This window comes from Periplaneta americana, chromosome 11, assembly GCF_040183065.1.
Source record: "Periplaneta americana isolate PAMFEO1 chromosome 11, P.americana_PAMFEO1_priV1, whole genome shotgun sequence".
Classification (NCBI taxonomy): Eukaryota; Metazoa; Arthropoda; class Insecta; order Blattodea; family Blattidae; genus Periplaneta; species Periplaneta americana.
Genome location: NC_091127.1, coordinates 160,161,647 through 160,177,837, shown reverse-complemented (window position 1 = coordinate 160,177,837; position 16,191 = coordinate 160,161,647). Strand labels below are relative to the sequence as shown.

Here is a 16,191-nt window from a genome sequence, read left to right as displayed (position 1 = left end):
CAGTTAATTACTTAACGAGCCCCTTTTACTTACGTTATTCTAAACAATTGCATAATATTACGTAGGTGTCCAATTCCTAACAGAAATTAATGTTCTCAGAAAAGAGCTAAGACAGCTGGCGAATAAAAGCTGGTGGAGGGGGGGGGGAAACCGGGATACGACGTAGGCAAATGGACGACAGTACCTGTCCGAAAATGATTCAATATTGAAAGCTCTTTCGTCACCGGAAAACGCGAACATATTTTTGGAACGTACTGTTTACTATGACTGTATATGCGGTCTTGGATCTGTGTGGAGGACGGTTGAACTTCATTAGTAGAAGGGGTGGGAGTGAAGTACATTCAAAAACTCAGGTACAATAAAAATTGAAGTAAAAATAAAATGATGTCTTGTACTAGTTGGTGTGTTATAATTTTACATATTTTCGATTTCCACATTCAATTTCGTTTTTAAGTATTCATATTATAACATAATACAGCGTGTCTACCGTGAACCTCCAACATTGGAAGTTTATTTTTAAATTAACGTCAGAATGTATTTAGCTGTGATTCTGGTCGGAAAATAATCGCAAACTCAAAAAGTTTATGTAGCAATTTCGTAGTACACGCCACAGCCATAGTAAGTGCTGCAGAAATGAACCATTTGTAAAATGGCGATTCCTAGGGAGCGTGTCCATGTTGTTCGGTGGTATGCAGAGACAAAAGACTGTCAAGGAAAGGTGTAGTTTCACATGGTTTCCCTTTATCACAGGTAAATAATATAATAGTATAGTTAAACATCGGTTGATTAATGTATTAAAATTAATTTTGGATGCGTAATTAGCAAAAGGATATTAAAATAAAGACATAGTGGAAGAAGAGTTTTATTCCCTTTTCTTAAATCAGCACGAAGGAATGGACATTTCGCGAGACTTATCAAGGACAAATTAAGATAAACAATTTGGTTTTTAGTGTAGAAGAGTGCCTAGTAAGCTTAAAGGATCAGGATGTAGGCTTAGAAAAAAGGGGGAAAAAAAGGAAAATTTTGAAGGGAAAAATCAAGAATATCGTGGCGAAAGGCGAGGTTAGTACATGAATATGGTCAGTGTATACCAGAACAGTGAGACATGTATGGAAGTGATGAGTTCAGAAGAAGTGCCAGGAAAGCAGGCAATGACGTCATCTGAAGAAGTAGGAGTAATGCAAATTGGAATTCAACAAACGCAGGAGAACATGACCTCAGTGCAGTCGAAGGAAAATAGTGGACAGCAGCTGGGGATCATTCTGAAGAGAGTGATGGAGGTAGGAGATAGAGCAGGAAGCTGTGATGAATGAAGAGGGAAAACAAGGTGAAAAATCAGTGTGACTTAAGGAAATGGTGTGGAGGGGAAAAGAAAATTAAGACCTAAAAGGATCTCTCGCATTCTTCATTGAAAATAAATCTGAAAAATGTTTATTTGAACGTCTAATGAACTTAGTTTGCAGCAAATGCTGCAAACTAAGCTCATTAGACGTTCAAATACTGTAAAAATTGTTCAGATTTATTTTCAATGAAGAATATCAGACATTCTGAAAGTTATTTGCTTCCATAATAATGAAAGATACTCTCTCTCGAGCCAATATTGAAGAGAACCACGCATATAAATATCGACACCACACCCCCATTAAATATATGAAAAAGACCCAACCCCACTTGATTAATAATTTAAAAAATATTTGATTTTTAATAATATTATCTTACGTAAGTTTTATAGCTTTCAGTAACATATAGTATATATACTATTTAGCCGCCACTCAGTAACATACAGAAATCAAAATCTAATTTACGTTATTCTCTACATCTACTTATATAACCTCAAAACGTTTCACTTTCATATCATCAATATAGCATTAATATGTATAATTAATGAAAAATAGTCACATCATGGGATTAACTACAATAATATTTCATTTCTAATGGTAATAATGTCATCAAACCACCTCAAGTTTTGTAGTTTTTAACATCCAATACACAGCTGTACCCAGAAAATTACACACTACAGAATCGAACCTGTAAATTATTTTTAGTAAGTTAAGTTTTTAATAACCAATTTAATTTGAGCTCTAAATATGTCAGCATTCTTGCAGATCATGGCCTTCGTGTAATATTGTTTACAGTAGTATGTGTTTTGTTTTATTTTGAAATGCAAACGGCCGACTTGACGCTCGCTTCGCTTTTCCTTTACAAAAAAGCGAACGGAATATCAAGTCGGCTATTAGCTAGTTCTCAAAACTGACGACAGATGGATTTTGGAAAATAGGAAAATTATGTTTAAAAATTGACATTTCACTGAAAACTACTATTTTTTTTTAAAAACTTTGAGTTCCAAGCTTCAAAATGAGGGATCATTTATTAAAATCCGTCCAGCCGTTTTCCCGTAATTTCCATTACCAGTTCAAATTATATATATATAGATTTTCTAACACCCGACATTTAGTAGGATAATAGCCTATTTCTAATTCGGATATGCATCAGGTGTCCCTACTGTCATCGGTGTTCATAGCGGTTCTAGTACAGGAAATAACTCTCGACTATGAATGTGATTGTGAGTGAGAACTGTAACAATGCTTACGAAAGTCTGTCATTAGTAAAACGTCATTAAATCATTCAACACAATGTATAACACATTTACATGAAAAAATTATCGCAGCCGTCGCGCAAAATTATGCACAAGCTGTGAGAAGTCATTATCCGTGGTCGTGATATTGTGGCCAGGTAGTTCCACTCCACGATATTCGCTCGGCTATCGGATAAATCTCCGTACAAAATGCTTGGTCACGAAAATATTGAAAAGGGGTTGCATGATGTTCAGATTGGAATCATAACCATGTTCGATTTCCTCAGCATTTACATGTCTGGATAGCTTACATGCGGTCGTACAATTTTCATACCACGCCTGCTTGATTCGCATAATGCATTTCACAATCTGCCGATAAATCATTACGCCAGGCTCTAGACAATATAATGGACGAGATTGTGCGACGCTTGTGTAATGTGGTCCGATTTGTTTCCACTCACACTGGCCTCGAATCTGGTATTCGTGCAATTTATTTGCCGTCACATTCTTCTGTATTTTTACATCCCGTTCTACACGAACTACAGACTTTGCACAGAAGCAAATTAGACCTACCACAAAGACGTTTAAAGATATTCCGACTGCGTAAAGAAAATTATTTAGTTTCCCAACCGATATATTTTGTCGTGTTGTACGCAGCAGTAAAGACTTAATTTTAATATTGCTTGGATATCACTCTCATACGTTTGAATAATATATTTTCGTTGTGAATTCATTTCCTAAGACCCGACGTAGTACCGCCCCCATACAAAGAGAGTCGTTCCGTGTTAATCTAGTACCAGGTCAAAGAAACTTAATACTTACTTACTGGCTTTTAAGGAACCCGGAGGTTCATTGCCGCCCTCACATATCCCTATCCTATCCTGAGCAAGATTAATCCAGTCTCTATCATCATATCCCACCTCCCTCAAATCCATTTTAATATTATCCTCCCATCTACGTCACGGCCTCCCTAAAGGTATTTTTCCCTCCGGCCTCCCAACTAACACTCTATATTCATTTCTGGATTCGCCCATACGTGCTACATGCCCTGCCCATCTCATACGTCTGCATTTAATGTTCCTAATTCTGTCAAGTGAAGAATACAATGCGTGCAGTTCTGTGTTGTGTAACTTTCTTCATTCTCCTGTAACTTCATCCCTCTTAGCCCCAAATATTTCCCTAAGCACCTTATTCTCAAGCACCCTTAACCTATGTTCCTCTCTCAGAGTGAGAGTCCAAGTTTCACAACCATACAGAACAACCGCTAATATAACTGTTTTATAAATTCTAACTTTCAGATTTTTTGACAACAGACTGGATGATAAAAGCTTCTCAACCGAATAATAACAGGCATTTCCCATATTTATTCTGTGTTTAATTTCCCCCCTAGTATCATTTATATTAGTTACTGTTGCTCCCAGGCATTTGAATTTTTCCACCTCTTCAAAGGATAAATTTCCAATTTGTATATTTCCATTTCGTACAATATTCTCGTCACGAAACATAATCATATACTTTGTCTTTTCGGGATTTACTTCCAAACCTATTTCATTACTTGCTTATTTTCCCTAATCGTTTGTGGATTTTCTCCAACATATTCACCTCATCCGCATAGACAAGCAGCTGATGTAACCCGTTGGATTCCAAACCCTCTCTGTTATCCTGGACTTTCCTAATGGAATACTCTAGAAGAAACTTAATACAATCCACAAAAACACTGCTATAGATATGAAAACACTCAGGACAAAAATAAAATTATATGTTGTCCTAGTAATCCTACCTAGCGTCCTAGAAAGGAACAAAGTTAAGCTAATTAAAAAAAACGTTATGGATGCATGCTATTGGGAAAGGCAAGTATTCGATATTTTAATAAGTTAGAAAAGACATGAAGACGTTAACAATTTGTGACTGGTAAAATACCTATACAGATACGATGGCATTTTATTATCTTTTCAGAAGCGAAGACCTTCCGTAGATTGGAAAGCTAATACCGGGTGTTCAATTTTGAATGAGAGCTTCCGGAACTTGTTTTTACGTTCAAGATGTCATAGGTTTGCCGTGTCTAACCAAATATAGACGATTCTAATGATTTATTATTTTGGGTTACTTTCGAATGTCTGAGTAAATTAAAATATAGGCTAAAATATAGGCTAAAACTTGTAACAAACTCAATAATGTTATCTCTAATAATGTCTGTAACTCTGAGAAATATGCTAATGGTGGAGTATACATCCTTCATTGTAAGAATTGTACACAAAAATATATTGGCCAGACTACAAGAAATTTAAAAACTAGATATTCAGAACACAAAGCAGATTTTTGTCATAGACGTCATAGATCTTAATTCGCATCCCAGTTAATAGAGAACAACCACGAACTTAAAAATAATGTCAAATGCCTTACATATTTTAAAACTATTGAGGGGTTAGGTACAGCTTGCAGCAGTAAAATTTTTGGAAATATTCAACTTTTTTTTTTTCCTCCATTACTGTATCTTGTACAATTATGAAAATTGGTATGTATAAAATGTTGTCCTTCTACTATATGAAGTCCACATCTGTGGAGTAACGGTTAGCGCGTCTGGCCGCGAAACCAGGTGGCCCGGGTTCGATTCCCGGTCGGGGCAAGTTACCTGGCTGAGGTTTTTTCCGGGGTTTTCCTTCAACCCAATATGAGCAAATGCTGGGCAACTTTCGGTGTTGGACCCCGGACTCATTTCACCGGCATTATCATCTTCATCTCATTCGGACGCTAAATAACCTGAGATATTGATAGAGTGTCGTAAAATAACCTACTAAAATAAAAAAAATACTATATGAAGAAAATATTTTTACGATTTAAAACAATTTATTTATGTATATTTTGTTTTTCAAAATCCGAAACGGTGGCAGTTTACTGTGCAGTGATGAAGCTTTTCCCTCATAACTCATAAACTTGTTAACTTTTTCACGTTCTCTCTCTTTTATTTTATTGCTGAAACTCATGTTTGCATTGTCATGCTCTTTCACCTACATCTCTTAATAAATAATATTCTTTTTATTTTGTGTTAGAAGAAAATAAACTCAATTAAAGTTGTTAAGAGTACTTTTAGTTCTTGAATCTGTAATTGTATGTCACTTGCTGAACTACATTTCTCATTTCGTAAAACACACATTTTAATATTCATTAATATTCGAAATTACTGAAGTTAGCACAGAAAGGGGCTCATATATATCATTAAATCTTTAAATGAAATTGATTCATCACAATAATAATTCTCTCTCTAGTATAATATTTTAGAAAGCTTACGACATACTGTATAATTAGAATTAAGTTTAAAGCAATTTCAACATAACAGAAACAGAAAACGGATGTAGGTAAATTCTCATTTTTAAATAGAACTATAAATGATTGGAATGACCTACCTGCAGCGGTCTTTGAGGGCTGCCCTTCCTTAAGGAGTTTCAAGATAATTCAAAAAGTTGTGTATAAAGTGCAAATTAAAATTAAGGTGACATTTAACATTTAACTTTTTAAGGTGACATGTATTTATTTAGCCTGACGAGTTACTTCCTTGGTTTGAATTGTAAATTATTTAAAAATAGCTTGTAAGAGGGTCTTAGACTAGAAATGTTTAGTTTAAATGTAGTTCTGTTTATAAGTACAGTATACATAAGGGTGTAATTATTTGACTTATTTTAACTGTTGTATCAGTGAAGCGAGGTGAGTCAGTGAAGTTATGGTTTTACAGTGCAGTGAATAGTTCCGATCAGTGATAATTTATAGCGTCAATGAAATGTGTTCTATAGTGTCAGTGAAATGTGTGCTAAAGTGTCAGTGAAATGCGTCATAGTGCCACTACAGTGAGTGAGATGAGAGTAAAGTGAAAGACTATTGAAACTTATGTAGGGCCTATACATATTAATGTAGGTTGAAATGTTTTTATTATTATTGTGTTAAATTATATTGTGTATTCTTATTGTATTGTGTATAAAATTGTAGGCCTATTGTGTATTGTGTATTGTAAATTTATTGTGTATTGTAATTTTATTGTGTATTGTAATTTTATTGTGTATTGTTTATATTGTGTATACCACTGCCACCGGGTGCTTGCCCACTTGCAGTGTGAATAAATACATAAATTAAATACAATATTTACAGTCTTAGAAAAATGTTTTGTCGCACAGATACTTTATAAGTCCCAGAAAGGAGGCAGTGCGCATGTTCAGACATACAACGAAACAAACTAATTTTATTACCTCAACTAGTCGTTCTCTTGTGAACCAGGTCGCTCGTCCTCTGATCATGCGCACTACCTCATTTCTGGGACATAAATTATATGTGTCACAAAAATATTTTCTAAGGCTGTACGCAAATTCCTTTACAATAAATTTATGATGAAGTATTTTAAGACTACTTTCTAACACACTTACCAGCCGGGCACGTTCTCCGGCGCGTCGCATTTCTGGTCCTCCTCGTTGTAGACCTCCCCCAGAGAGCAACCCAATTCCCGAGGCTGCACACCATTCAGGCACACGTAGAACTTCTGGCAGTCTTCCGGGTGCGCAAACTTTGGATGCGCTACCGCCTGTCCATTTCTGTCGACTTGTCCATCTTTAGGGCACTCGAACCCGTCCTTCAGTTTACCTGAGTTAAGACACATGGCAACAGATCACTACTTTGTTGTGAGGCGAAGCTTAAGTCAATATCAGTCTGACGTTATATGAAAATATATACTAAATTTCTACTAAACTTAAGCTCGGATAAAAGTTTCTTTTCACATAGGAACGCAGATAATAAAATTAACAAATACCAAGAAATATGCGGCACGATAAACAGAATATTAAGAAACAAGAAAAGAAAAGATACAAAAATACAATTTCGTGAAACAGTGACAGAAGTTGTGCTTATTAGTACAGGGACATCATTTTATTTTTACTTCAATTTTTATTGTACCTGAGTTTTTGAATGTACTTCACTCCTACCCCTTCTACTAATGAAGTTCCATCTGTCCTCCACACAGAACCAAGGCCGCATATAGTAAGCAGTACTGAGTTAGCGAGTATAGTACGTTCCAGAAATATGTTCGCGTTTTCCAGTGACGAAAGAGCTTTCAATATTGAATCATATTTTCGCACAGGTACTGTCGTCTGTTTGTCTACGTCACATCCCGATTTCCCCCACCTGCTTCTGCTTGCCCCTCTGTAAAGACTAGTGGCTGGGCTGTCTTAGCTCTTTTCTGTTAGGAATTGGACGTCTGCGTAATATAATACAACTGTTTAAAATAACTTAAATTAAAGGGCCTCGTAAAGTAATTGTCACCTGATTTCGCCCCTTTCTACGATTCTACGACATAACCACTTGGACGGACAGTAGATAGCATGTCTGAGTAATTTTATCTTTTTCGGATCGGGCAGAAGTGAAGATTGAATTTACAGTACGTAAGGTATTCTTTTATAGAGTAGGTACAGAAATATTTCAACATGACTTACTAGTACGAAGGACGAAATTGGTAACTGGAATTAGATGCAATAGTCTATAGTGCGATAATATGCACAAAAGAACTGAAACCTGTATCGAAATGAACGGCCACCATTTCCAAAAATGTGTTTAAATATCCATATTATGGTTATTTTCAATTTAACTTCATTCTCTATATTGTACGCTAATGTGTTGTAGACAGTATAATATACACTGCATAATGAATACGTTCGCATGGATAACTCGGTTTGTGAGTAAAAACAATCATTGTTAATACTGTACTATATTTTTATTAAAGAAAAAACTAATGAAAATTATCAAACTCAAAATCGCGATATTTCCTAGTTTACGTAATGGATGAACTCTTTTTCTTCCCTCCCATACTTAGTAAAGTGATTTGTTTGTATTTTACGCCAGTATCATCGAACTCCAATCGTGGAAGGCGGTAGCAAACGGTGTTTCCGGTATAGCCAGGTTAATATTAAAAATGTTAATAAAAATAAAATGATGTCCCTGTAGAAGTGAATAGATGACAAGCAAGAAAACTATACAAACTGCGGAAATTAAATTTGCGACAAGAATTAAAAGCTGACATATTAAAAATGAATATGTCATCATTATGAACTGTATGGATTACATCTTCTGGTCTGATCAGCTTTCACAAAGTTTTTTAATTTTATTTTAAAATGATTGTTCTCTCCAGAAATTAAAATGTAGAGGAAGCATAATTCTGAAAGACTACTTGCAATGATAGCCAAATGTAGGTCTCAAGAACGAAAAGACGCCGAATACAAAAGATGGAGCTGAAGTAAAATGTGAAGAAGCATATTGCTAATCCTTGAAGTGAAGAGAGAGAAGAAGAAAAAATAACCATTTAACCTTCTTTAATTTCATTTGTCGCTATCATAATTTACATCTAACTATTATCCTGTTGGCCGTTCGTCCCTTACTATTCTAAGGATTAAATGCGACAGGCTTATGTCAGTAGATTCACTGGCATGTAAAAGAACTTCTGCAGGACGAAATTCCGGCTCACCGGCGACGCTGATATAATCTCTGCAGTTGCGAGCGTCCTTAAATACATACACACAAACACATACATATAATATGAGGAGGTTATTACATACGTACATAAGTGTTCTGCACAAGGGCAGGTCTTTCACTCCAAACCCAGCATTCTCCAATCTCTCCTATTTTCTGTCTTCCTCTTTGTTTCCTCATATGATCCATATATCTTAATATCATCTATCATCTGATATCTTCTTCTGCCTCGAACTCTTCTCCCGTTCAGCATCCTTTCCAGTGCATCCTTCAGTAGACAGTTTTTTTCTCAGCCAGTGAACCAACCAATTTCTTTTTCTCTTTCTGATCAGTTTCAGCATCATTCTTTCTTCACCCACTCTTTCCAACACAGCTTCGTTTCTTATCCTGTCTGTCCATTTCACAAGCTCCATTCTTCTCCATATTCACATTTCGAATGCTTCTAGTCGCTTCTCTTCACTTCGTCGTAATGTCCGTGTTTCTGCCCCATACAATGGTACACTCCACACAATTCACTTCACTAGTCTCTTCCTTAGTTCTTTCTCCATAGGTCCGCAGAAGATGCTCCTTTTTCTATTAAAAGCTTTCTTTGCCATTTCTATCCTCCTTTTGACTTCCTGGCAGCAGCTCATGTTACTGCTTATAGTACAGCCCAAGTATTTGAAGCTGTCCACTTGCTCTACTGCCTCATTTAGTATTCGCAAGTTTACCTTCTTTACTTTTCTTCCTATGACCATGGTCTTCGTCTTGTTGGCATTTATCTTCATTCCATACTGCTCACAGCTGTCATTTAGCTCCATTAGCATATCCCTTAGTATCATCTCCTCTTCTGCTAACAAAGCCATATCATCAGCAAATCTTTATTCTTCTTCCTCTTACTATCACCCCTCCCATGTTCTGAAAACAGTTCTTCATTAAATCCTCCAAGTAGATGTTGAACAGGGTCGGTGATAAAGGGCATTCTTGTCGTACTCCTCTCCCTATTTCACTTCCTTCAGACATTTCTTCTCCTAATACAGGGACATCGTTTTATTTTTGCTTCAATTTTTATTGTACCTGAGTTTTGGAATGTACTTCACTCCCACCCCCTCTACTAGTGATAATTACTCTGCCTGCCATTAAAATTTCACTTTGATTCAATGTCCTCGTAAAAATAAACAGGCCGCGTTGAGTATATTGTGAGGATGGTAAGTGACCGAAACTAATTTATGTGTTGAGATGAGGAGCAAGGCAGACTCTCAAAGTCTAGGAATGAAGGCATGGGTGAAGGCATGACTACTCGGGACATTTAATTGGACGAAACAGAAAACAGAAAACTATTGAGTATGGAGACAGTGATGAACCGTTAGAAAGTCGTATTTGCAAGCAAATTTCTATCTCTTTACACACTGAAATATTTTATGGACTTGAAAGACAGTAAATTTACCGAGACGTGATTACTAGGGACCGGATTTTTATGTAATATCAAGGCGTGAAATATGTACATATTTATGTAAGAAAAATAAGCTGAATATGTACCAAAATATGTAAAATCATTAAAATATTTATCAATATCTGGCAGGTATAGGATAAGTAAGACTGTCCATTTGTGATTTCATAGAGCACCCGACTTTTTTACCGCACACTTGACACATTACTATTTTTCCATCTGTAGTGAAAGCTTCGTCCATCGCAATCCACGATTTTATTTTTGTCGTTAGGGTTGAAGATGCAGGGGTTATTTTAGTTAGTTAAAAGCAGTAGATAAACTCACTTGCACTTTATGCTGTAGGTACTAAAACTAGAGAACTGAGTGAAATGAATGACACAACAGTACTGCAAGCACTGTTTCGCTTTACTGGATTAGGAGAAAATAAGAGGAGATGTGGGGCACATGCATTTTAACTGCTCCCTGTAAGGAACAAAGTACCTACTGAAACCTCAAATTATAGGCATTTACAAACTGTTGTTTGAAAAGTGACATTCCTGTCTCATTCAGAAGAGTAGGATTATTCCAGAAGAAAACCATACTTTCTAATTGTTCGGAAAATCCCATTTCCGTATAGGTCTACTAAATTTAAAGTAAAGAGGTCAAGCAATAACCTGAAAAGCTATTTATTTTAATCTTTCAATATCTTTCCAGTTTGTTCCTTTACAGCTTCTTTTCAAAAGTAGGCTACTTTATTGCGGCTCATGCCAGACTTGACACGGGTTTTCCCTGGAAGGATTAGGAAGAGGATGGGTAAGGTTACAAATTGCATGGGAACAACTTGTTAAGAGTGTGCAGAACAATTATAGTTCGAGACAAATCATGTCGTCCTCGTCCCATTCCACTGCATGAAGTCAACGCTACTTTCTGATTTATTTTTACAATACATGCAGTTGTATGAGAAAGGTTGCCTTTTGTTCACTCATATTTACAGTGGACGGTATGGGGTGAGTGCCTCTATTACTTTCTGGAACTAAGGACGTTTATGTTTCGTCCCGAAATGTATCTTTTCTTGGGTAGGTAAAAAGGTTTTTTAAATCTGCGTATTTCAAATTGTAAACTTCCTCAGCAGAAGTTCTTTTTTCCCTTTTAGAAAATTAAAAATGAATAAAATATCTAAATATGTATATTTATGTAATACCAAGCCATAATATGTAATGTGGGGTAAATGTGTAAAAATATGTAGTATCAAATTTTAATATATTACAAGATTCGCAAAGATTTGTTATTTATATACGGTTAGATTGAAGGGAATATAATATGTAATTACTAGACTTCGTGGAATTGCCACGAGATTCGCAAGGTTTACTGTGCACGCAGTATAGACTTATGAGAAGGGGCGTGTCTCTGATGTATATACTGAGCAGTATACTGCGGTTACAATAAAACCTGTATTCTGCATTCAAGAAATATAATGAATGATCATTGAAGTAGGAAATATCTAAACATGTAAATATACAATTATTTCATAGTGAGATATATTAACTCTTAAAATTTAATTTAAGATACATCATCCTTGAATATGTGCATTGCAGTGAAGAGTTACGTACATTTTGACCGACTGCAAAGTAACCTCCTCCGATGGTCACTTAAACAGTTTGTATATTGGGAATTTGTAGTTCAACCTCACACGATGTAATACGTGCATTTCTTAAGAACGGGAAGTCACTACTTTTTAGTACACCAACTTCAGACGTCTTGTCGTGATCTGATAGTACATAATTTATAATACGAAGTTGTGAATAGGCAGAACTTTTAGCAATAATGTTTCTCAACTTACATTTCACTTTTTTTTAAATTAGTGAATTGTTATTTTGGACAACGATTTGTGATACCTTATCCACTATATTAAGGGCTTCTGAGAGTTGTAGTTTAGACGATTCTAACAGAATGATGCTTTTGGACACGATTTTAAAATTAGAATCAATGACAGAATATCTTTCAATAGCTGTTCAGAAAGCAACGACTTTACAGCTGCAACAGCGGAACTGTCTGTGCTATCCAATGCATCAATTACCTCCATTATTTTGCCGTAATATTCTGCATAATAATTAACAGCATCCAACCACGTTCCCCAACGGGTCAAGACTGGCTGTGGGGGTAAGGGTATTCCAGGGGCAATTGTTTGGAACAGCAACACTCTCATTGTAGTATGTTTGATTGAATTCTTGTCTGCACTGAACAAATGTTAAGCTTTGACTATTCCAACCACAGTAATGCAAAAACAAGTGCTTACATAGGTATACATTAGCTGTAGCTGCTCTATCTATTTGGACCGGTCACAACTCATAACATGAACTGCTTATACTACGAGACCGGGCGGTCTCTCGCCTCCTCTATACTACCGTACATCGGCAACCAGATTGCATGCTGCGTGTGGCAATTCAACGAAGTCTAGTAATTACATAAAAATCCGGTCCCTAGTGATTACGGAAGCTGTTGCTAATGCAAATAATATGTTTTATTGATGATCGCACTCACTCTCGGCCTTGCTGCAGCCGGTGCGCCCCGACGACTCTGGCCACACGCACGTGCCCTGGTACTCGTCGAAGTGCAGCCCCGGCGTGCACGGCACCTCTGTATGCTCCCCGTCGATGCAGTTGTAGAACAGGTGGCACACGGCCGGGTCCGGGTGCGCGAAGTAGCCGTTCTTGCGCGGACAGTGCTGGTTGGGCTTCGGCGGCTCTGAAACGTAAACCAGTGCATGTGGAAAAGATACTCGAAATTTCATCAGGGTTTTGTCACCAATGATATTTGAGAAAAAGGCGCTAAGTAAGTTGGGTGTCGATAACTTCTCCAGACGATTTAAAATAATGACAAGTGAAGGAACATAACACTGTCACCTATGAAAGGAAATAAATCTTCACTCCGTATTAAATCGAAAATGCCATAAATATCGTAAATGATTTATTGAAAAATCGCATTTATCATCCTCTTACTCATTATTATTATTATTATTATTATTATTATTATTATTATTATTATTATTATTATTATTATTATTATCATCATCATTATTTTATTTTATTTCGAGTATTTTTCTATTTAATAATATCAGATAATTTATGTTGTCTACTTAGCTACCTGAGGGTATTAAGGCCCAGCATATTATAAGGCCCACTACCTAGTTTTGTCATTAGCTATACACTTTTGCAAAAGAGAGCAACAGCTCTTAAGACCTATTTCTTCCTGCATTCGAGTGAGGTGTAAAGAAATTAGATTCTCGTTCTTGTTTGTAGCTGACTGATGGCACCAAGTTATGTGTGATTATTTCTGCTTTCATTATAAAAATTTTGCAATATATAAGTTGATATTTAATCGTGTTACTGTGTGTTATTAATATAATATTAAATGCATGTTATTGTGTAAACATTAAGAAGTTTGGGGCTACCGTGAAACTTTCGCTAATGAGCATATGAGCACTCCATAAATTAAAATTGGCGCGAAGTAACAGAGCAGGAAATAAGGCCCATGAAATAAATACGTGGAAACGCCCACAAGTTCATAGAAGTCCCTGAACTATAAAGTTCAAACTCTGAAGCACAATATTTTTTGCAAGAAATGAAACAAACGAAAGATTGACAATTCCTAATGCAGAAAGAGCATTGAATGAACCATCAACTTCAGGATTTGTAAACATCCAGGGGACGCGGATGTTCTGTCTGCGAAGAGAATTGTTGTGGATATACATGTGTGTGTCTCTTGTGAATGTTGGGTGCACGATGAATATGTAGGTCTGACTGAGGAAAAAAACTGAAGACTTTGTATGCCCAAATTATGTTCAATACTTGTATTCTTTATTGTGGGCCTTATTATTTGTCACAGCAGGATATAAGGCCCAGTGACATGATGTTAATTTTCATTGCTCACAGCATTTATATGTCTGTTTGAATACTTATTTGAAGTAAAATATTACAGGATAATTATAAAAGTATGCTATTCCATTATTTAAAAATTCCTAAAGGTCTCAATTTCAAAGAAAGGACGTTTTATTCCTTAGGTGGGCGTTATTACCCCCGGTTACCTTACATTATGCTTTAGTGCAATTAGCTTGGTACAAGAACACTTAGTTGAGATACCAGCTGCAAACATCAGACGGGGAACAAATATTTAATTCCTAAGTCTCCAGTTTCCTCTTGAAAGCCATTACTGCGGCGGATATATATACAGGGTGTAAACAATATAAACTGCCGAATTATATAGGTAGTGCCTATCGGTCTACTGAACAAAATATCCAGTAAAATTTAATCATATCTTTATTTTGTTTTTAATTTTTAAAATACCATGTTTTTAGGATTGATAGTAGTTTAATTATTTGTTTACATTTCGACTAAACGTGAAATGTTATTGACAATGACGTTACAGCCAACACAAACCAATACACAACCAACAGAGTAACAAACGACTGCTTCAGCGTAACGTACATACCGGGCAAAGTAGCCTAAATAATGACAGTTTATTCTCTTTTCCAAAACCGTTAGACTCACAAAACATATTTTTCCTGGGAAAACAATGACGGTTACAGAAAAACAACATTTGACTTTTTTCTTCAATTATTTATGCTCTACCACTTTAGGAACTGGTAATTTTAATATTCACTTTCGTTCAGTTTTGTAACTTTTTATATAGGACAAATAAAAAATTATATTGTTTATAAAATTAAACAGAAAAATTATTTAAATAATTTCATACAGTATATAAAACTAAATGTAAATATTTACATACGGAATACTAAATAAATTTCACAAGAGAAAAAGTTCATCGAAAGGGCTGGACTCGGGAAGAGTACCCAAAACGCTCATTGCATTTCCACGTTGAATTGCAATACTTAAACGGTGACGCAAATAAGTAGTGCAACGACGATCACCAGTAATGGAGATCAAAATTTGGCCGATTTGAGATACCAAAACTTCAGCGTCATGACTCCAAAGATCGAAGGTCTCCACAGGAAAGGGGACAAAGATATAATTGTCTACCACTAGTATTATTTTTTTTTTTTTTGCAGTTTATATGGTTTATGCCCTCTATATATTTTTTTTTTCTTATTCATTTCTGCATATAAATATTCATTCACAAAATAATGCTCACTTAATTTGAACCCATATTTATATATTACAGTATATTCATGCCCATATTTTTCCCATTGTATTGGTGTTATTTTAAATTGGTTTCAATTAGAAAATACTTTATATAGAATAACTCATGAGAAGCTCTCAAACAATCTAGCTTTCAATCTATTGTCAGCTTAAGTAAGTGGTCAAATATGAAGCCATTATAAAATATTTGTCCTACTAGCTTAAAATTGAATTTTTTATAATAATTCTAACATAGGTGTATTCTGTATGCTATAACTTGGTATACTGTACAAGTATCAACCGTCCATGTAACGAACACATTCTAAATTAATTTTTCAATACAGCGAAAAAATTCGTAATCCCGTCCATGTCTTCACAAGACGAAATGTAAAATAATTTCATTTATACGAAAGCCAGAATTTCGAAAATTTCATTAACACAAAATGAAAAACTCTCATCAAAATATAATCGATTCCACGAATTTATTTTGTACATTTCCCTTTACTTAAGTCCCTAAATACATTTTATAGCCCAATTCAATAAGAAGATTGTTCACACCTTCCGTAATGACG

General features: G+C 35.6%; 1 protein-coding gene across 2 annotated transcripts in view; it reads right to left on the bottom strand.

Annotated features, from left to right (window-relative positions):
- LOC138709511 (protein obstructor-E-like) overlaps window positions 1-16,191 on the bottom strand; it is a 77,020-nt gene that overhangs the window by 21,505 nt on the left and 39,324 nt on the right. For both annotated transcript variants that reach the window (XM_069840330.1, XM_069840331.1), the window contains exons 3-4: window positions 13,026-13,229; window positions 6,988-7,201 (exon numbers count right to left, since the gene is read on the bottom strand). In XM_069840330.1, coding sequence (XP_069696431.1) covers window positions 6,988-7,201; window positions 13,026-13,229 — 418 coding nt within the window. The remainder of the gene's footprint in view (window positions 1-6,987; window positions 7,202-13,025; window positions 13,230-16,191) is intronic.